This window comes from Lolium perenne, chromosome 2 (assembly GCF_019359855.2).
Source record: "Lolium perenne isolate Kyuss_39 chromosome 2, Kyuss_2.0, whole genome shotgun sequence".
In the NCBI taxonomy this organism is placed as follows: Eukaryota; Viridiplantae; Streptophyta; class Magnoliopsida; order Poales; family Poaceae; genus Lolium; species Lolium perenne.
In genome coordinates, this window is record NC_067245.2 from 311,989,091 (window position 1) to 312,010,428 (window position 21,338).

The 21,338-nt window shown below is 49.7% G+C and overlaps 2 protein-coding genes and 1 long non-coding RNA gene across 3 annotated transcripts; 1 reads left to right on the top strand and 2 right to left on the bottom strand.

Annotated features, from left to right (window-relative positions):
• Positions 1 to 1,322: 1,322 nt before the first annotated feature.
• On the bottom strand, positions 1,323 to 4,263 carry LOC127336833 (uncharacterized). The gene is made up of 8 exons (XM_071825772.1): positions 3,292 to 4,263; positions 2,998 to 3,190; positions 2,705 to 2,905; positions 2,447 to 2,620; positions 2,014 to 2,364; positions 1,819 to 1,929; positions 1,597 to 1,725; positions 1,323 to 1,520 (listed from the first exon to the last, which is right to left on the bottom strand). The coding sequence occupies exons 1-8, from the start codon at positions 3,804 to 3,806 to the stop codon at positions 1,323 to 1,325; spliced, it is 1,872 nt and encodes a 623-aa protein (XP_071681873.1). The 5' UTR covers positions 3,807 to 4,263.
• A 438-nt stretch (positions 4,264 to 4,701) lies between these two features.
• Positions 4,702 to 5,807, bottom strand: LOC139835355 (uncharacterized). Its single transcript, XR_011751160.1, has 3 exons — positions 5,194 to 5,807; positions 4,999 to 5,116; positions 4,702 to 4,893 (listed from the first exon to the last, which is right to left on the bottom strand). It is a non-coding gene; the product is annotated as an uncharacterized lncRNA (long non-coding RNA).
• Positions 5,808 to 17,199: 11,392 nt separating this feature from the next.
• Positions 17,200 to 21,144, top strand: LOC127336832 (squamosa promoter-binding-like protein 8). Its single transcript, XM_051363695.2, has 3 exons — positions 17,200 to 18,250; positions 20,304 to 20,458; positions 20,595 to 21,144. The coding sequence occupies exons 1-3, from the start codon at positions 17,622 to 17,624 to the stop codon at positions 21,005 to 21,007; spliced, it is 1,197 nt and encodes a 398-aa protein (XP_051219655.1). The 5' UTR covers positions 17,200 to 17,621; the 3' UTR covers positions 21,008 to 21,144.
• Positions 21,145 to 21,338: the final 194 nt, after the last annotated feature.

Consider the following 21,338-nt stretch of genomic DNA (forward strand, 5'->3'; position numbering starts at 1 on the left):
TAAATCGTTGCCAGATTTTAAAAGGGTAAATTGTGGGTGTTGCGACGACGATGGCGCCGACTCTTAGGATACATATTAGTTTTGGTCAAATTCAATTTTTATAAACTTTGACCTAATATATAGAAGATAATATATGTCAACATCTACAATATCCAATCAATGTTATAAGAACCTTCATGATTTTTTTTTTCATATTATGCATTTTGATATTACGATCCATATTAATTGACTCAACTTTGTCTAAATCCGTATGTACCTAGTTAAGTTTCTAAACTACATGCATGCATATCTAGATAAAGTGGAGTCAATTAAGTTTGATCGGAGGGGGTATATAAAAACTCTATGTAGTTGGTCAAACGACTTTAACCAAAACAACTCATATGCATTCTAAATTGGGAAGGAGTGAGTAACTTTTATCAAGAAATTTTAGCCTGACTTGCTTTGTAAGGGATGTCGATACTAGATTGTGTAATAAAACATACACTACGGGAACCAGCCGAGGGGCCGACGGCCGGCGGCCGTCGGCACAGCATCACCTGCCGTCGGCCCACGTCTGTGCCGACGTCCGCCGTCGGCACACCGCCGTCGGCACAATATCGCCTCGGCACAGACTGGCTCGCCGTCGGCCCAGCCTTTGCCGTCGGCACAGACGCCAGCCCGACGGTTAAACGACACCGTCGGCACAGTAGCCGTCGGCACAGTCAACGTGGGGCCCGTGGAGCGTCTAACGGCCGTTAGGTCAAGGGAGGTACTGTGCCGAAGGCCAAGCCGTCGGCCTAGACACTGCCATCGGAGGACCAGAGACTGCCACGCGTCCACGCCCCTGCTGCTGTGCCGACGGCCAAGCCGTCGGCCCAGATGCTGCCATCGGAGGACCAGAGGCTGCCACGCGTCCACGCCCCTGCTCCTGTGCCGACGGCCAAGCCGTCGGCCCAGGTCCTTCGGCCCAGACGCGCTGCCGCCCGCTCCGCGCTGCCGCTGGGCGCACCCTTCCTGTGCCGACGGCATAGCCGTCGGCACAGCCCCTGCCATTTGGCACGTCCAGGGGCTGTGCCGACGGCTATGCCGTCGGCACAGACCATACCATTTGGTTTCCGGCTGCATTTCCTGGCCCAGCACAGCACGCACAGCATATATAGCAGTAATATACATTCAAATGCATCACAAATGTTGCACAGCACATAATCATCATCAAATGTAGCAACAACATCATCGTGATACAAATATGTGTCATGTAGCACACACAATCATCATACATCGTCGACACATGGCACACACGATCGACGAACACCCGCTAGACACCTAGCTAAGGGAAACTAAGATCAGGGGGTCCAACCAAGTTCCCGACTCGTAAATTCAGGCGTCCGGCCTTTGTCGAGGTAGACCGAAGTAGAACCATGGCCTGAACCATCGCCAGCAGGTGAAAACCCTGAAGCACCGGGAGAATGGCGGCCGGGGTGCATCGGTGTGCCCTCGCGCGACGAACCAGGAGAGGGTCGGTTCCGTGAACTTCCCGTGCCCTACATGTTTGACAAGTGTTAGCATCTTACACATGGGAAAGGAAAGCGGTGAGAACTGGTTAGGCACAGGACTTACCGGAGTCCGTGCGTAGTATGTGGCCGCGAAAGCTTCCCTCGATGGGCACACTGGAGTCGGCCCCGGCCTAGCTGGCTCCTCGGCCGGAAGTGCGATCCTCTCTCCAGTCTGGAAGAACGTCCTGACCGCCTGCAAGATAGTTTAGATGTCAAGCGCCGCAGATATAAAAAAAGGGGAGGTGGGACTTGTCATGTCTTCGAACCATAAAAGATTGGAACTTACACGACTCGTCGCCTCCTGGTACTCTTCCCAAGCCGCTCTCTTGAGGTCCCACTCTGCTACAACCGTCAAATACTTCTCATAAGCGGCCGCGTAGGCGGCCTCAAAGTGAGCCTACAATTTCCAAGAAAAGGAGTCATGTCAATTTAGCCATTCAGGGATGAATGTTGGAAAGAAGATGGAAATGAGAAAACTTACATCCGTACGACGGTGTCGAGGAGGCGCGACCGGTGGGTCGCCGGTGGTGAGGGTAGACCTGATCTGCGTGAGGGTCCTCTGCGGCTTGATCACCCCACTAAGAAGCTTCGTGCGGCCATGCTCCGCGCCGCTCCCCGCCACCATAATCGCCGTCAAGTCGGTCTCCTGCTCAATAGGATCATCCACCTCCGGATGAAGACCCTTGAACACCGAGCAGTACTTCTCCAACTCCTCTTCGGCATAGCCGAAGTACTCGGGCAGCGAGGGCTGAGGCTGGCTCAGATCGGGCTGCTTCAGCTTCATCTTCTGCCACCCTCCCACCTCGGTGAGAGGCTCCCCGAGTTCCGCCTCCTGCACAGCAAGATAAATGTTATGTGTATCAAGTAGTAATATGAGGGGAAATAAATGCAAGTTGTTCCATGTATATATGTACCTTGTGCTTCCTGTAGCGCTCAGTGCTGCGGCTTCCCGCACTGTGTGTTCCTCCAGTGCCCCGGTTTGCCTTGTTGCGCGCGCTCTTGGCGTTGAAGTCGGCGTCTTCGCCAACCCACCTCGCTACCAAGGCCTCAAATGCGTCTTCCTTATTCTCGCACCATAGGGGCATAACCTGAAAAACCAAAACTCATTTGAAGAACACATAATGCAATCCCAACTATGCAGCAACATAGAGTCTCATTGAATATTTACTTACCTTGAAGTAATCTTCCTTTGTCATCTGAGGATCGTCCCTGATATTGTCAGCTTTCTTGACCCTCGTGCCCTGCTCAGCCTTGAAGTGCCCGATGCAGGTATGCTTCTGATTGTACCACTGTTGCCTTGTCAACCTCTGACAAGCCCTAGTCAGTACCGCCCTCCCTAGCTCAACCATATCATCAGGCACCTTATAATGGGTCTGCAATCATGCATAAGAATAATTGTGAGAGAGACATGAGTTAGTATAGTGTGGTCATCAACTATGAAGTAAACTCGAGAAGCATGCTTTACCCAAAACTTGGTGTACACGGCGTCAGAAGCTGTCCCAAAGCCCGGGCAAGGAGCTGCCTCATAGTCCGCCCAAGTCTCGGCTAGCTTCTTCTCGCCGCCGGGGACCGGAGTGTAAAAGCCCGGCCAGTACTGCCTAATAAGAGCTCCAATCATGCTCGACGGCTGGCGAACCCCCTTGTCATATGTCCAATTGCTGCACAATAATCAAAACATTAGTATGCCAATCAGTTATGCACAATAATGAAAACATTAGTACATAGCAAAATGAATCTAAATGTTCAAAATTAAACTTACTCTTTTTCGTTCGGGATGATGAGGGCTTTCGCATCCTGGCTAGTAGGCTCCCTCCTCTCATCAGGGACTTGCGCTTCACCACGAATGCGCAACTTCTTCGGCGCCATCTCCCTCTCCGCCTCCTCGTCCTGCCCCTCCACCTCCATCTCCACCTCCATCTCCCCCTCAGTAGACTGTGTGTGAGCGGACTGGGAAGCCACGTCGCCAGAAGCAGAGGGTATGTCACCAAGGAAAGGTCCACCTCCACCTCGTCCTCGTCCTCCACCTCCACCTCGTCCTCGTCCTCCACCTCCGCCTCCGCCTCGTCCTCCAGCTCGTCCTCCACCTCCACCTCGTCCTCCACCTCCACCACGTCCTCCACCTCCACCTACACCTCCACCTCCAACTCCACCCGTGTCATCGTCCGCGTAACGCGAGCTGGCACGCGTTGGTCTTCCACTTCTAGTGGTCCCGGTGAACTTCTGTTGGCTCATACTCTTCAAAATGGAGTTCATGGATTGCTTGCTTCCGCTCATATTGATCAATCACCTGCATTGACAAAGAGTAAACAAGTAAGCATTCATGCCTTAATAAAATGTAGACACTAAGCAAAAAATAGATACTAAGCATAAGAAGCATATTGAAAAATAGATACTAAGCATAAGAAGCATATTGAAAAATAGATACTAAGCATAAGAAGCATATTGAAAAATAGATACTAAGCATAAGAAGCATATTGAAAAATAAATACTAAGTATAAGAAGCATATGGAAAAATAGATACTAAGCATAAAGGCATAAAGGACCCTCACCTCGAATCATCACTATCATAATGAGGCATTGGGTTCTCATAACGAGGCATTGGGTTCTCATTTTCACTATCACTATCAGTATCATGTGAGTAATGAGGTTGGGTGGGAATGTCCGGTGGAGTCTCATCATTGAACCCATTGCCCTCATGTAACTTGGTGAGCATTTGTATGTCCTTTAGGTCCACCACTGTTTCACCATGAAGATGTGCCTCATTCTCGAGGTCCTCAAGACCAATTTCTATTTCGAAATCCCCAAAGTTCTCTTGCTCTTGATAAAAAATTCCCTCGTATGTTATAGGGTCAATGTTGTTGTAATCCTCGTCGGAGGGCATGGGTAGCTTACCATGTGGTGATACCTTGAACACGACTTCCCAGCCTTTGAGGTACTCCTTTTGACATGGGTAGGGCAAATAATAAACTTGCTTGGCTTGGTGAGCCACAACAAAGACATCGGCTCCGCTATAGCAGGTTGAAGGCCTAACTTCCACTAACCCAATGGAAGGAGTGCTTCTCTGTCCAACTTGTGGGTCGAACCAGTGGCATTTGAACACAACGAGATTGAGTTGTATGTTTGTCCTATTGAATGTCAGCTCGTATACATTCTCTAACCTTCCGTAGTATTCTATGTCATCGGATCCTTTGGTGAAGACCCCAGTATTTATAGTTTTTGGGTTAGGCCGATTCTTCTGGTGATACTCTGTATGGAAGCGATACCCATTCACATCGTACTTCTCATACATTGAGATTCTACGGTTGCAACCCTGGGAAACACATCTCAGCTCATCCGTCATCTCAACGTTGGGATCACCTCCCTACAAATTCAGTTCAAATTGTTTCTTTGCATTAGTTACGTGTAATAAGAGGGACAAGTCACGGATTGCAAAAGTATTGGATAAAAGGGACTTGTTAGAAATTACTTTTTCGTAGAACCAATCCAGGAATTTTTTCTTTCCGGGACGACTCTCTTTCAAAAGAATCTCCATCTCCGCATCAGAGGGATCCGTCGATCTCGTCCAATATTCATCCTTGTATTGGCTAAAAGGAAGAAAAAACGTATTAGACCAAAAAAATCGAAAGTTACTAATAGCAAAGTAATTTGTTCACCATTTTACCTTATGAATTTGAGCACTTCTTGCATGTTCGTAACCACATAAAACATTATGCAATCTTTCTCTTCCTTTGTCAAGATGCCCTTTTTAGAGGCACCAGCCTTGCCACCGTGACATTTGAAGAGGAGGAGCTTGGGGTCATGCTTGGGCTCGTCGATATTGTACCGAGATATCGGGTTATGCATAGTGGGAACATCATCCGCATAGTACGTTGTCGTGGCGTCTGCCATCTCCCGGAGGATAGTTGCCTCAGCTATGCATGCTTCAATCTTATTTTTGTTGCCACATTTGTTTCGAATATACTTGAACTCTCTCTCAATACAAAACTGCCAACGATACTGCACCGGTCCACCCAAGAGTGCCTCGTTCGCAAGATGCACAATGAGATGTAACATCGGAGTAAAGAAACCTGGTGGAAAGATCATCTCTAACTTGCATAACAACTCCGGCACTTGATCATGCAACTTCGCAATCACCGACTCACATATCTGCTTAGCACAGACCGTGCGGAAGAAATGGCTCAACTCCGCAAGCACTCGCCAGACATGCTCGGGGAGATACCCTCGAACCATCACCGGCATCAGTCGCTCAATCCATATATGATAGTCGTGACTCTTGAGCCCGTTTACTTTTCTGTTGTAAGATTGACTCCCTTACTCATATTCGAACAATAGCCATCTGGGAACATAACGGCGTATTTCAGCCACATCATTGCCTCCTTCTTCTGGAGACTATCAAGCACGTAGTTGGCATGCGGCTTGACCCAATTTTTTCTATTGCCCTCAGGAGGATGCATGTGTAGTCTTTCCCTGTCACACAGATTCTCAACATCGACTCTAGCCTTGACATTATCCTTTGTCTTGTCAGGAATGTTCAGGACGGTGTTAAAAACGGACTCCCCCACATTCTTTTCGGTGTGCATCATATCGATGTTATGGGGAAGTTCGAGATCCTTGTAATACTCGAGCTGCGTTAAGCCTGGCACGTGAGTCCAGTTGTGTGTCTCACCATATCCCACATATGTTTTGCCGGGTTCTTTACTACGCTGGAGAGCACGTAGCTCACCATCAACAGTTTCACCATTGAACTTTGGTATCGTTTCTTCTTCACGCACAACTTTGCCCTTTGTGAAGTTCTTTTTGTCTCCTCTGAACCGATGCCCTCTTTTGAGGTACTTTCGATGTTTGTCAAATGCGACATATTTGCGACCCGCATTCAGCCAAATGAACTCCAATCGGTGCCTGCACACTGGGCATGGAAACCTACCAGCTGTACAATGCCCGCAAAATAGAGCGTACCCAGGTAGGTCGTGCATGGAATATTGGAACCAAACTTTCATGACAAAGTTTGTCTTCGTTGCTCGGTCGTATGTCAAGGTCCCATGGTGCCAAGAGTGGTGCAAATCATCCACAAGCGGTTGCATGAATACACTCAAATTCTTCCCCGGGTAATCAGGCCCTGGAATGATCATCGACAGGAATATGGTCTTCCTTTGCATAAGGACTCCGGGAGGGAGATTGAGCGGAATAACAAACACGGGCCAACAGCTGTATGCGGATGCTGACATACCATATGGATTGAATCCATCGGTTGCTATCGCAATTCTGACATTCCGAGCATCATTTGCCTTATCAGGGTGTTTTGCATCGAAGTTCTGCCATGCTTTACCATCAGATGGGTGCCCCATGTTTAGTCGTCCCTCCGCGTCCTTGAATCTCAACCCGTTCTTATGCCACGTCATCTGTTTGGCTGACTCCTCGGACATGTAAAGCCGTTGGATTCTTTTTATGAACGGGAGATAACGAAGAATCTTCACGGCGACTTTTGTCTGCACCTTCTCACCATTAGCTCTGGTTATCTCATGATACCTAGAGGACCCACACTTGCTACAATATTTGTCATCCGCAAACTCTTTCCAAAACAAAAGACAGTTTTTGGGACAACAATCATACTTCACATAATCCATGCTGAGCGCTTTCAACATTTTCTTTGCTGCATACATGGTTTTAGGCAGACAATGGCCTTCGGGCAACATGTTACCAACAGTTACCAAAATTTTTTCAAAGCATGCACGGGTGTTGTCGAACTGGGCCTTGTCGGCTAGTACTTGCGCGATGGCATCGAGCTGAGAAATTTTTGCACCCTCGTATAGAGGCCTCTTAGCCGCAGCCATCATATCATAGAAGGCCTTTGCGGTAGGCTCGGGTTCCTCCGGTTCTGGCGGTTCCTCCGGTTCTGGCGGTCCCTCAGGTTCTGGCGGTTCCTCCTGTTCTGGCGATTCTGGCATGTAGGCATCGTGGAGATCATCTAGCAAGTATCTAATCCCATCGTCCTCATTGCCATCGATTCGCTGCCTCATCACCTCACCTCTGTCACGTTCGTACTGAGCAAAGTCGACACACGTGACGTAATCAGGCATATTCCCATTCAACCAAAGATGTTTAGTCATATCATCCTTTCCGTGACGATGACGCCTCTTGCAACGAGCGCAAGGACAACTTGGACGAACGCCTGACTTTGAACCACGCGCTAACTCCTTCACTAATAAATTGGTCTTCCATACCCACTCTTCTGTCATTTCAGTCGAACTAGCACGGCCACTGTACATCTACCCATTATCAGCCATCCTCTGCTTGATTGGGAGACAAACAACAAATAGTACCATGAAATTAAATGCATCATATTTTTATTTTACCGGGCGAAACACATGCATCAACCTACATCTCTACTAGGTGGGCTCCTAGCAGCCGCCGGATCTGTAGTTGGCTACGTTCTCCATGCTCTACCCCGGTCCAAGTCAGAATTTCGGCAGCACCTCCCCGCTGCTCTCCCGATACACGTCTCGGCAAAAAACCGAGAGGATGTGCATCCGGAGAACAATGGGGAGGCGCCGCCGAAATCCTGACTCGGACCGGAGTAGAACATGGAAAACGTAGACAACTACGCATCCGCCGACTGTCCCGTAAATGCCGCAAGCGTTACGGTTGAAAATATGCCGACCACTAATGCATATTTATCCGCGTAACGCTCGCGGACGGGAAGTGACACCTAGGTTACGCAACTTTACTTGAAAAATGAATCTAGTGATGTAAAAAATATGGAGGAGGTGGAGTTTTAGCTCACCCTCGGCGATGTCGGCGACCGTCTCGAATCGTGTCAAGCAGTAGGGACCCGGGGTCGTCACGCCATCGGCCTAGTTTAGACAACAACAAATTCAAATTGTCAAAATCATATTTCTATTTCTATTGGCATCATCTCTGAAATGATAAACACCCTCGCATATAGTTTTTGTTCATGTTGCATATTTAATCTGGACAATTCAGAGATGATGCCAATGATGCATGACAAATTCAGATTTGAAATCCTCACATTTTTCTGCTGAAAATGGATATATAATTTGCACAATTTAGATTTGTAATTTGAGAGATATGAATTATGCCATAATACTCATTTTAATTCAGATTTTAATTATGTCCAAAATTTACAAGTCCTAAACCTTAATCCCCCTGGTTACAACTTACAAGGTAGGGGACTAGTAGTAGTGCTGTTATTCCTACAGTAACAGGTGTGGGTACAAGGGAGGCCTAGTGGCGTGGTAAAAGCCTCCCGGCAGACCAGCCGCTGATCCGACAAGGAAATAGCGAGATCCCCGTCCGGCAGTACCAGGGGCGGACCTAACGAGGCGGAGGGCGGCTCGAAATTTTCCGGCGGCTCGCCGGTCGGAGATTCCGGCGCCCCATCCCACCCCGGAACTAGACCGCTCCCCGCAGACGAAGGACATACAAATCACGAGAGGCGGACTACTCCAGACCACGGTAGGGTTCGTCGCGAGCAAAACAAACACGAACACGAGCGAGGAAAAGAAAAAACAGATCGAGGATGCTGGCGATGCTACCTGCCGCGGCCGAGGACGAAGACGGGCGGATTCCCTTGCTGGCGGAGCAGGGGAGGCGGCGGCAGTGGCGGAGCAGGGGAGGAGGAGGCGGCGACGGTGAGGAGGAGGGGACGGCGGCGACGGCAGTGGCGGAGCAGGGGAGGCGGCGGCGGCGCGCGGGGTTGGTGGAGGCGACGGTGGGGTTGGCGCAGGCGGCGGCGGGCGGGGTTGGTGGAGGCGGCGGCGGCGGCGGGGTTGGTGGAGGCGGCGGCGGCGCGCGCGAGGTTGGCGGCGGCGCGCGGGGTTGGCGGAGGGCGTGCGGGGTCGGTCGGCAGTGGCGGCGCGGGTTGGAGCTGAGGGCGTGCGGGGTCGGTCGGCCCGACCACTTAACTAACCCTATCTGTGCCGACGGCTAGGCCGTCGGCACACTTTTTTTTATTTTTCTTTTTCTTTTTCTTTTTTCCTTTTTATTTCTATTTTTATTTTTCTTTTTCTTTTTTCCTTTTTATTTCTTTATTTACTTTTGCAGTGGTTGCTAGGAGCTGAGCGCGCGGGGTGGAGGAGCTGAGGGTGGCGACACATAAAATGACTCCGACACATAAAATGACGCCACACATAATACGGGGCCGCCGGGACATGCGGTATGGCCGTACCGGGCGCGCGGTTGCACCCGTCCGCCAACGCGCGAAACGGAAAACATTTAGCACATAAAATGACGCGTCCTAGACCTAAAACCATTTTTCCCTCCATTTATTGAGCGAAGGAAAGTGTCGCCCCAGTTCAAATCCGGTCAGTTTCCAGCGGATTCGGCGGGGCACCGCAGGAAGCGGGTGGGATTCGCAGATGGCTTCCGCGCGCATATGGCATGTGATAGGTGGTGCGTAGGAGGTATCCTACCGCTGCGCGGAGGTCCCGCGCGATACTGAAATGCGCACCATGTAGCTGCTTCACAAAAAAAAGCCCTTCCGGCACCCCGAAAATGGAAAAACCGTCGCCCGTGGTTCGGATTGGAAATCCGCGACCGGGGCCTTGCTTCCCATCCTAGGGCCTACGCACGTGCCAAATATGGCCTCGTTCCGACAAACTATGTGGTGAAACGGGCCGTTTCCTACTCATTTCCCCTAAAAGCCATAGAACTCCGGACGAGATAGCCCTGTTCGTGAAGGGTTCTCCAAGATAATTGCCGTATCCCAGTTCCGTCTTTTGCAGTGGTTACTAGGACACATAAAATGACGCCACGCGGCTCCGCTCGATTTTTTGGCTCCGTTTGCTTTGCCAACTGCGCAAAACGGGGCCGCCGGGACATGCGGTATGGCCGTACCGGGCGCGCGGTTGCACCCGTCCGCCAACGCGAAACGGAAAACATTTAGCACATAAAATGACGCGTCCTAGACCTAAAACCATTTTTCCCTCCATTTATTGAGCGAAGGAAAGTGTCGCCCCAGTTCAAATCCGGTCAGTTTCCAGCGGATTCGGCGGGGCACCGCAGGAAGCGGGTGGGATTCCCAGATGGCTTCCGCGCGCATATGGCATGTGATAGGTGGTGCGTAGGAGGTATCCTACCGCTGCGCGGAGGGCCCGCGCGATCCTGAACTGCGCACCATGTAGCTGCTTCACAAAAAAAAGCCCTTTCGGCACCCCGAAAATGGAAAAACCGTCGCCCGTGGTTCGGATTGGAAATCCGCGACCGGGGCCTTGCTTCCCATCCTAGGGCCCACGCACGTGCCAAATATGGCCTCGTTCCGACAAACTATGTGGTGAAACGGGCCGTTTCCTACTCATTTCCCCTAAAAGCCATAGAACTCCGGACGAGATAGCCCTGTTCGTGAAGGGTTCTCCAAGATAATTGCCGTATCCCAGTTCCGTCTTTTGCAGTGGTTACTAGGACACATAAAATGACGCCACGCGGCTCCGCTCGATTTTTTGGCTCCGTTTGCTTTGCCAACTGCGCAAAACGGGGCCGCCGGGACATGCGGTATGGCCGTACCGGGCGCGCGGTTGCACCCGTCCGCCAACGCGCGAAACGGAAAACATTTAGCACATAAAATGACGCGTCCTAGACCTAAAACCATTTTTCCCTCCATTTATTGAGCGAAGGAAAGTGTCGCCCGGTTCAAATCCGGTCAGTTTCCAGCGGATTCGGCGGGGCACCGCAGGAAGCGGGTGGGATTCCCAGATGGCTTCCACGCGCATATGGCATGTGATAGGTGGTGCGTAGGAGGTATCCTACCGCTGCGCGGAGGTCCCGCGCGATACTGAAATGCGCACCATGTAGCTGCTTCACAAAAAAAAGCCCTTCCGGCACCCCGAAAATGGAAAAACCGTCGCCCGTGGTTCGGATTGGAAATCCGCGACCGGGGCCTTGCTTCCCATCCTAGGGCCCACGCACGTGCCAAATATGGCCTCGTTCCGACAAACTATGTGGTGAAACGGGCCGTTTCCTACTCATTTCCCCTAAAAGCCATAGAACTCCGGACAAGATAGCCCTGTTCGTGAAGGGTTCTCCAAGATAATTGCCGTATCCCAGTTCTGTATTTTGCAGTGGTTACTAGGGACATATGCAAGTTTTTAAGCGGTTCCGACGCTCCGCTGATCTGTATCTTCGGAAACCCTAGGGCGGGGACCCCGCAGATCTACCCCTATAGCTTTCTCCGTGTGACGGTGTAACAATGGATTTTTTTATTTGCTTTGGTTTGTTTAGGACATATGTACATGGGAAACCATAGGTTGGGCTTACTTTACCATAAAATAGGCTCCATTTTAGCCGTACCAGGAGTTTGCACATACAGATCCTGGATTTTCACCAAGTGCTGGCCCATGTCTGCGAAAATCGTCAACGCCGCGAACATGAAAGGTTAGCCAAACCCTCCATCACACTTGTGCACATATGCTAGGGACATATGCAAGTTTTTAAGCGGATCCGAGGCTCCCCTGATCTGTATCTTCGGAAACCCTAGGGCGGGGACCCCGCAGATCTACCCCTATAGCTTTCTCCGTGTGACGGTGTAACAATGGATTTTTTTATTTGCTTTGGTTTGTTTAGGACATATGTACATGGGAAACCATAGGTTGGGCTTACTTTACCATAAAATAGGCTCCATTTTAGCCGTACAAGGAGTTTGCACATACAGATCCTGGATTTTCACCAAGTGCTGGCCCATGTCTGCGAAAATCGTCAACGCCGGGTACATGCAAGGTTAGCCAAACCCTACATCACACTTGTGCACATATGCTAGGGACATATGCAAGTTTTTAAGCGGTTCCGACGCTCCGCTGATCTGTATCTTCGGAAACCCTAGGGCGGGGACCCCGCAGATCTACCCCTATAGCTTTCTCCGTGTGACGGTGTAACAATGGATTTTTTTATTTGCTTTGGTTTGTTTAGGACATATGTACATGGGAAACCATAGGTTGGGCTTACTTTACCATAAAATAGGCTCCATTTTAGCCGTACCAGGAGTTTGCACATACAGATCCTGGATTTTCACCAAGTGCTGGCCCATGTCTGCGAAAATCGTCAACGCCGGGTACATGCAAGGTTAGCCAAACCCTACATCACACTTGTGCACATATGCTAGGGACATATGCAAGTTTTTAAGCGGTTACGACGCTCCGTGATCTGTATCTTCGGAAACCCTAGGGCGGGGACCCCGCAGATCTACCCCTATAGCTTTCTCCGTGTGACGGTGTAACAATGGATTTTTTTATTTGCTTTGGTTTGTTTAGGACATATGTACATGGGAAACCATAGGTTGGGCTTACCAGGAGTTTCCACATACAGATCCTGGATTTTACCCCTATAGTCTATAATCTGCCTGAGTTTTGGGACCATTCCCACCCTCCGATGCTCGATTTCTGACGACACACAATAATGATACACTTAAGAACTTGAGACCCACACACGTTACAAAGCACTTAAATAACTAGACCCACACACAAACCAAAACACTTAAAGAACTAGACCACACACAAACCAAAGCACTTAAAGAACTACACCCACACACGAAGCAAAGCACTTAAAAACTACACTACTAACACACAAACCAAAACACTTAAAAAACTAAACCCACACACGAACAAAGCACTTAACACTGGGTCGACACATGACCCGTTAGACACATGGACTCGACACACACACATACTAATCAGTTCTCGAAATCTTCGTCCTCGCTAGGGGTGTCCTCTGAAGCGGTACTTGAGAGGTACGAAAACCACCGTTCATCATTTTCCCCCCATGTCGACGCCTCTCCTTTGGCGTACTCCGCGTCATATTCGGCCCTCCTCTGCCGCTTTCCCGCCCTCCTCTCTCTCCTGTACGCCTGCTTCTCCTTCCAGAATGCGCGCGTGGCCGCGACGTCTCCGGGATGGTCTCTGCGCCACTGTGCCATGAACTGCTCGTCTGCCTCGGTGGTATCAATCCGCCGCTGGCCATCTCTGAACCGCTGCGCTTCACCCTCTGAGCGAAGTAGCGGCTCAGTAGAGAGACTCTCGGCTTCCGTCAGAGACCTGACCTCCGGGAAGTTCAATTCGTGGCGCGACCGGCCAAACCTCCAAGCCGCAACGTCGTATGCGCGGGCAGCAGCCTCCTTCGTGTAGAAGGTGCCGAGCCACACACGCACACCACCGGCGGAGATTTCGGACGCGAAATGGCCCGCAGCCCGCTGGCGAACGCCGATGAAGCCCGTGTTGCTACGGCGACGAGGAGCCATCTCGACGGCAGCTGAGCTCAGAGGATTCTGTGGTGTTTTTTGGATGAGAGAGTTGATGAGGAGAGAAATGTTGTTGGTGATGTTAGTGTTGAGAAGACATGGCTATATATAGGACGACGAGGGCTGAAACGGCGGGAATAATTGGCGGGAGAGAATGGGCGCGAGAAGAATGGCGGGAGGGAAGGAGGGGGGAAAAATGGCGGGAACCTGTGCCGACGGCCTGGCCGTCGGCCTACATAGGAAGTGGCGCGAAAAAATGGCGCGAATATTTGGCGGGGAAGAAGGAAAATTTGGCGGGGAAGCTGTGCCGACGGCCTGGCCGTCGGCCCACATCACGCCGTTTGCCACCTGCTGACGCCGTTGTCGGTGGCTGTCTGTGGCCCCACCATATGACCATGTGCCGACGGCTAGGCTACGTGCCGTCGGCACAGACAGTGTTTGTGCCGACGGCCAAAGTGTGCCGACGGCGGCCGTCGGTTCTGGTGGTTCTGTGCCGACGGCCAGGCTGTACCGACGGCTACCTTGCTGGGCTGACGGCGAGCGAGGCTGTGCCGACGGCGGCCGTCGGCACAGATTCTGGCCGTCGGCACGTCGGCGGGTTCCCGTAGTGATACGTACGTGAATATCCAATTAATTTTGATTACATATGGTTAAAGTAGTACTTTGTGGACCACCTGGGGCATCGGAAAATGACAACATTTAGTATAAATGAAAGTTGATATCGACAGCGCGCATGATGTAAAATGAGTAAAACAATTAGTATCAAGGGTTGTCACGCGCAAAACATGATTACCCAAATAATGACTGTACGTGTATCATTCGACCAATCAATATTTACATTACACCTGGATGGATGTACTTTCACATTACATCTGTGAATGGAATTCCTAGCTGTAGGTACGTATAATATGATCGGTCTGCGTCGGTACCATGCCAATGCACGTACGTACGTGTAGTATCCACCTCATTACGCAAGCATATGCCGCCATGGAACTAGTACGTACGTACTATAGCCAGCCGTAGAAACCAAGCGTGATGGCGATCGATGGAGGCATATATTGTGCACCTGTAGCAGTAGCTAACCCTGCAGGCGGCCCTCCCCCTCCCCTGCACGCATGCACGTACCTACGTACTTCCCCCAGCTATTACTAGATCACATCTCACGAATATATGCGTGAATAGTACGCCCGGCCCGATGTCACGCACCGTAGTACTAGCTCATCGATCCAACTTCTCTCTGGCTCACATGCACATGATGTATATACATCTAGCATGAAGATGTACACGTACGTCCTGGATGGATGGAATGGATCCATCTTCTTCAAGCCACACATGCAACACTGCCGTACCTCACGGTGAAGCCATAGGCCCTCCCCAAAGACTGTGCTGGCCAGTTCTACGTACGTACCCGCCGCCCTCATGTAATACGGACCATGGCCAAGGAAAAACGGTCCAGGGCCAAGGAAAAACGGTGGCCAAACATAATGCCAGCAGCACCACCACCAGCAGCAGCTAGAGCGACTGCTGCGTTAATTCGCTCCTAGGTTCATTGGAGTCCTTTACTTTTAAAACAGTAAGGTAATTTACTGTCAAATTAATGTATGCAGATTTAATGAATGGGCACACACGGTTTCTTAGAAAATGCCAATAAAAATTGAAAGTTTTCTTATAGATAAAGATTTTCATGTGGTTTTCCAATAAAAAAGTTTTACTCACACCGGATAATCTAGCTAAAAGATATGGAATTATAGGAATAACATTGTGTTTAATATGAAGGATTCAACTAATTTTTTGCGCGTTATCCATATGGTTGTACACTTGATCTAGCAATGATATTTTCTTTCTCCAGAGGATCATCGGGATTGTATGGCTACTAGATGCAACCGGCTGCTCATAGTTGCTCAGGATATCTTCTCCTAGGTTACTTGGCGGCTTACTAATAGACTGCAAGATGCTTAGTTTTATAAGTGCTTCGTTTCCCTTTTGATGCTTCATTTTTGTGTAGATCCTCTGTGATCCATGATGTGTAACCGTTTGATGAACTTTCTTTTTAAAATTTTATCTAATAAATTGGCTGAATGGTATCTTCTAGATATGGCCTAGGCCTGTTCATCGTTCCGGTCAAGGTACCTAACCCCTAGCTGGAAGGATCGGCCTGATTGGCTCTCTCTGTTGCGGCCTTACTCCTCGCCGCCCTGGCGATGCCCTGCACGTCTTCCCTCTTTGCGTCCTGACCGACACAAGCTTCTTGGCACGCGATAGCCTCTGTGTTTTTGTGCGCTCTGTGCCTGGCCATCGCTGGCCTCTTAGCGCGTCTGTGCGATCAACCGCACGTGCCCCAAGTGATTTGCCCGGCCCTAGCGTTAGATCTCCACCTATGCTCGTACCTGCACTGCCTAACATTCGTGGAAGCGTGCCCTCCTGCAAGAGGAGGAACCTCGCTTCCTCTGCGGCGGTGAGCTCCGCCCGCTGCGCAAGAAGTTCTCCAATGGCGCGCCACTCATCTTCCATCATTTCACGGTTTTTCTCGACCACCACGACCTGCTGGTGGAACAACTCATTCACGCGTTCCTCGATGGTCACGTTCACCTCCATGAGGCGCGGGCACGCGCCGCCTCTTTGTGGGCGGCCTGGAAGGAGATAAGCGAGGCTGGTTATTCGTAGCTCATCGGAGGGAGCTAAACTCCTCCTCCTTGCCCAACCCCTCGGCGTCCATCTTGTCCTCCTCGACTAGCTCGTCCATCTCCACATGGTCCGTCGCCTCGCGCCCCATCGCCTCACGCTCTACCTCCTCGGTGGTAGGCGGGAACCGCTCGCGCATGGCAACAGTGAGCTTGATCCACGTGGTCTGCAACCAACGAGGCATGATGAGGAAAATGAGAGAGCGCTGGAGAAGGAGAGGGACGGGTGCACCTGTGTGGTGAGAGGGTGAGGTCGTGTGGGACAACCTTTCAATGCGAAGGCCGTGAGGGGAATCCTTGCCGGGAGCGTGCAAGAACTTTCCCGGTTCCCGCGCTCACGCACGCGAGGCGGGCTGGGAGACGTCCATCATGTCTGCCATGGCAGTGCCACTCTAGGGAAGATGATGTGGTAGGGACGGAAAGAGCGGACCAAATGGGTGGCCGCGTTGGGGGGCACCTACAGCAAGGTGGCCATGGGCCAGAACAGTGTTATCCACGTGGACACCCAAACAGACCAAATCAAACACAAAAATGTCCAATTTAGGTTGCCATGTTGTAGTTGGAGATACTCTAAGCTCGGGCTTCAAATGCATTTTCAGCGGCTACATCTATCTATCAGCATATCATGCACACCCCCTCACCAACTCTAATTAAGATCTTTCCCATCTCTCTAGCCCAGCCACCCCTAGCTACTAGCTAGTTGATCTCGTTTTCGTCGATAGATGCAGCTTCTCTCTCCCTTCTCTCTCCTCCTAGGCAGCAAGATCGTCATCGATATAACCGGAAACGCACTCCACCCTTACTCCTCACCACTCGTTTGTTCGTCCATGGAACCCTAGACGGAAAGTACGCGTCCCCCTCCACTCCTCCTAGTTCCACATCAAAAAGAAGCTGAGCCGGAGAGCCAGCGATCGAGCTCTTGGTGCTGCTCGCTCGATCACATATATATCCCGTGTAGCGCAAGTGTGCAACTCATCGCCATCATATCACACCCCCCATGGCGCACCTCTGTCCCTGGACGAACTCCATTCCCCTCTCCAATTCTTCCACCCCATGAGCAAGAACACCCGGCCGGAGGAGACACTCACTGTCCTTGCCTCGCGTCCTCTGTTCCATTCCTAACCCTTTTCCGGCCGTGTTCTCTCCCGCGCTGCCACGGATAAAGGGATGATGAACTTGCCGGCTGCACCCGGGGACGAGTTCGGCGGGTATGGAGCTCCCAACCCGCCGCCGCCGTCGCTCTTCCCGATCATGGATCACCAGGAGAGCGTCCACAGGGAGCACCACCACCTCGGCTACAACCTCGAACCCAACTCCCTCGCCCTCCTCCCCCCGTCCAGCCACGCTACCATCGCCGCCCACAGCCCCCACGACATCCTACAGTTCTACCACCACCAACCCACCTCCCACCACTACCTCGCCGGCAACGCCAGCCCTTACGGCGGCGCCCACTTCAGCAACAACGGCGGCTTCCAGTCCTACTACCAGCAGCAACAGCAACAGGGAGCGGAGTACTACTTCCCCACGACACTGGTCAGCTCGGCGGAGGAGAACATGGCCAGCTTCGCTGCCACGCAGCTCGGGCTCAACCTCGGCTACCGGACCTACTTCCCGCCTAGAGGCGGCTACACCTACGGCCACCACCCGCCGCGGTGCCAGGCCGAGGGCTGCAAGGCCGACCTCTCCGGGGCCAAGCGCTACCATCGTCGCCACAAGGTCTGCGAGCATCACTCCAAGGCGCCCGTCGTCGTCACCGCCGGCGGACTCCACCAGAGATTCTGCCAGCAGTGCAGCAGGTTAGTACTAATTAGTGTATGTAGATTCATCCATAGTTCTTCTGAATTTTTCTGAATTGCATATCAGATTGATTTTTCTAAAGATGGAGAGGGAGGGATGGATCTTGTAGAAAGTAGAGTCGTGTTCAGTTGGAGAATGAAATGAATGATGACTCTCCTAAATCACGAGCTGCACTAAGTCATCTGCTAGTTGCACTCAGTTCGATTGACTGGGTTGAAACTTGAAAGAAACCAAAAATTCTGCCACCTTGCAAAGTTAGTCTTCCGAATTAGGATTTCTCTCCGAAATTTTCCAAGCTAATTAGCATATTTGCAACTTTGAAGATCTCACAGATTTGTGGCTCCTAAGTCCTGAATCCTGACATCTCCTATATACACCTCGATTAATTCTTTCACTCGGAGCTTATGTCATAAAATTAAGCAAACAGGAGAATTGTCCCTTTGAACTTGGATATGTTACATTGTTACATTTTTCTGACCTTGTTTTAGCTGGATCTTGGAAGAATCCTCCCGCAATGGAATGTTTTCATCCTCATTTTGGATGGATTCCTCTTCCATGGATGTTCCTATAGTATCTGTCCTGCGAGTAACTGCTAGATGGAAACAAAAAAAATAATTCTGGAAACAAAATTCGCATACCTATTCTCCTACATTAAATTCCTGAGGATGCGCTAGCTAGCTACTAAACAGGCTACTGTTGTATAGTACAATACACAGTGCGAGAGAGCAAGGTCCTGATTTAATCGGTGCAAGAGGAAAAAAATGCAAATGGCTATTTTTGTCCCTTTTAATTTCAATTATTACAAGGTGTCAAGGTTATAGGTCTTAGGGCATGAAAATAAAATTTGATGGATGGTTTATCACTTTTAGTTTCCTTACTATAAGGGTTGGACATCCATGTTTTTTGTGAGCAAGTGATCCATACTAGTCAAATGATCACATTGTGAAGTAATGTTGAATGGAAACTGACATTATTGTCTTTTTGTAAACAAAGATGAAAATTGTATGGTTCTGAACTTCTCATCAGTCTATCCAACTTTTCAAGTGATGACATAAGATTCATGTGTTTTCCTCTTTTCTACATATTTCGCTCTCCTAGTACTTGAAACATGCATCCTTGTATCACATGTAGGGAACACATATGTGCAGACACCTTGTCCTTGAGTTGTTTATTTTCTCACCCTTTGCTTGTTCTCCTTCCCATTTACTTTGCTTCACTTCTCCTTCGTATGCATTTTGAGTGGTTACTTCAAACAGTGTGAGTTGTTCGTATGTACATGCATATTGCTCCCCAAAAGTCATCATAAATAGTGCTACTTTCTCCCTAAGTATTGCAAGTTTGTACACCCAACGTACATGTACATACCAGCACAGGCAGGTTCGAATTGCAAGCAACTCTCTCTCTCTCTCTCTCTCTCTCTCTCTCTCTCTCTCTCTGTGTGTGTGTGTGTGTGTGTGTCTCTAAGTCTCTCTCTCTCTCTCTCCTGCATGTACCTGTTTGTAGCAACAATAGTTTGTAGGACAGACAGCGTGTAGGCATGTCTACCAGACCACCTCTTTTACCTGCCCTTCAGTGAGATCTCTGTTATAAGTATATACACGTGTGGAGTAGTGACCATCTATATGGCAAGGCATTCAAGGGGAAACAGTGGGATCTCTTGCAGTATGACACACCATGGTGATATATGGAGACACTCCATATGAGTCAGCTGCAAAGCTCCAAGCTGTCTGCGTGGGGATCGATAGGAACAGTTTGGATATATGCTTCTCATGGTCAGGATCATCATTACCTAGCTACTGCATTTGGTCCCCGCCCGGAATGTTCTTGCAGCTCTGAACTGCATTTGATCATGCACTAATCTGTGTCTTACCTAGGATTAGGATTTATTAAAGCTAGATGCTCGGTGCATGCATCATGCTCCCTGAAAAAAACAAATGATACATATACACAATCCATGCAAGTATATTTGTCTTATTATTGTCACACATTGGTATTTCATGTGTATGCCATTGTATATATATGTTTTCTCCAACTTTTCTTTTGTGAAATCAGATTTCATCTGCTTGATGAGTTCGACGATGCGAAGAAGAGCTGTAGGAAGCGGCTCGCGGACCACAACCGCCGTCGAAGGAAGTCAAAGCCGTCTGAAGCCGATGCCGGAGAGAAGAGGAGGACACAGGCCGGCAAAGCCGCAAGTACCAAAGGCAGTACGTGAAATGCCTCCATCCATTTCTCTATCTAATCATGCATGCCCTTCACACATATTTATCCATCTTACCTAGGCTCATTTTTCAAATTTTCGAAGAAACTAACACTTCCAAATTAACTAACAAATGTCAACAGAAGCAACTGGTAGCAGCAGCAAGAGTACTGGCACCGGAGACGGGATGGACATACAAGTACAGCTGGGGAGTGCAGACCTATCAAAAGATCAGGATGAAACAATGGGTCTCGGAGAGGTGGTGAAGGAAATGCAGGTGGATCCCAAGGGGAAAGCATCAATGCAGCAGCAGCAGCAAGGACACCATGGCGCCCATGGTCTTCACCTGCAGAGTCACCATGGCTTCCCTTTCCCTTCGTCCTCTGCAGGCCCGTGCTTCCCACAGAGCCAAGCTGTCTCGAGCGCTAACAACACATCAAATATAGGTCAAGTGCAGCAAGAACAGCCTGGCTTGGGGTTCCATCAGCACCTACACCAGCACAGCAACATCCTTCAGCTGGGTCAGGCCATGTTTGATCTAGATTTCGATCACTAGCTAATTAAGCTGATATAATTAGTAATATTTAATGCTCCATCTGTGTACAAGTTGGATCATTTTTCTTTATATCTTGTCTGTATTAATCACTGTAATATGACTATAATAATGATAGTTTGTGCATTGTTAATCTTCTATACCTATATATATTTCATTAGAGGTGCTTCAATGCTCTCCCCAAAAGTTACTTGTACAATTCATACAATTAGTACCTTTAATTTTCCGCATGTACTTTGTAGTAGTTATGCTCTTTCATGAAGCTCATTAATGTGTTGGTGCATCAAAGTGTTTCAGTTCATAGTAAGAGAGAGTTTTGCATTACATATATGTT

Coding starts and splice junctions, on each gene's coding strand:
- LOC127336833 (XM_071825772.1), bottom strand. CDS start 3,806: ATGAGCGGAAGCAAGCAATCCATGAACTCCATTTTGAAGAGTATGAGC. Junction 1,930..2,013: donor CTCGACACCGTCGTACGGAT/GTAAGTTTTCTC, acceptor TGGAAATTGTAG/GCTCACTTTGAGGCCGCCTA. Junction 1,521..1,596: donor CATACTACGCACGGACTCCG/GTAAGTCCTGTG, acceptor TCAAACATGTAG/GGCACGGGAAGTTCACGGAA.
- LOC127336832 (XM_051363695.2), top strand. CDS start 17,622: ATGATGAACTTGCCGGCTGCACCCGGGGACGAGTTCGGCGGGTATGGA. Junction 18,251..20,303: donor TTCTGCCAGCAGTGCAGCAG/GTTAGTACTAAT, acceptor TTGTGAAATCAG/ATTTCATCTGCTTGATGAGT. Junction 20,459..20,594: donor AGCCGCAAGTACCAAAGGCA/GTACGTGAAATG, acceptor AAATGTCAACAG/AAGCAACTGGTAGCAGCAGC.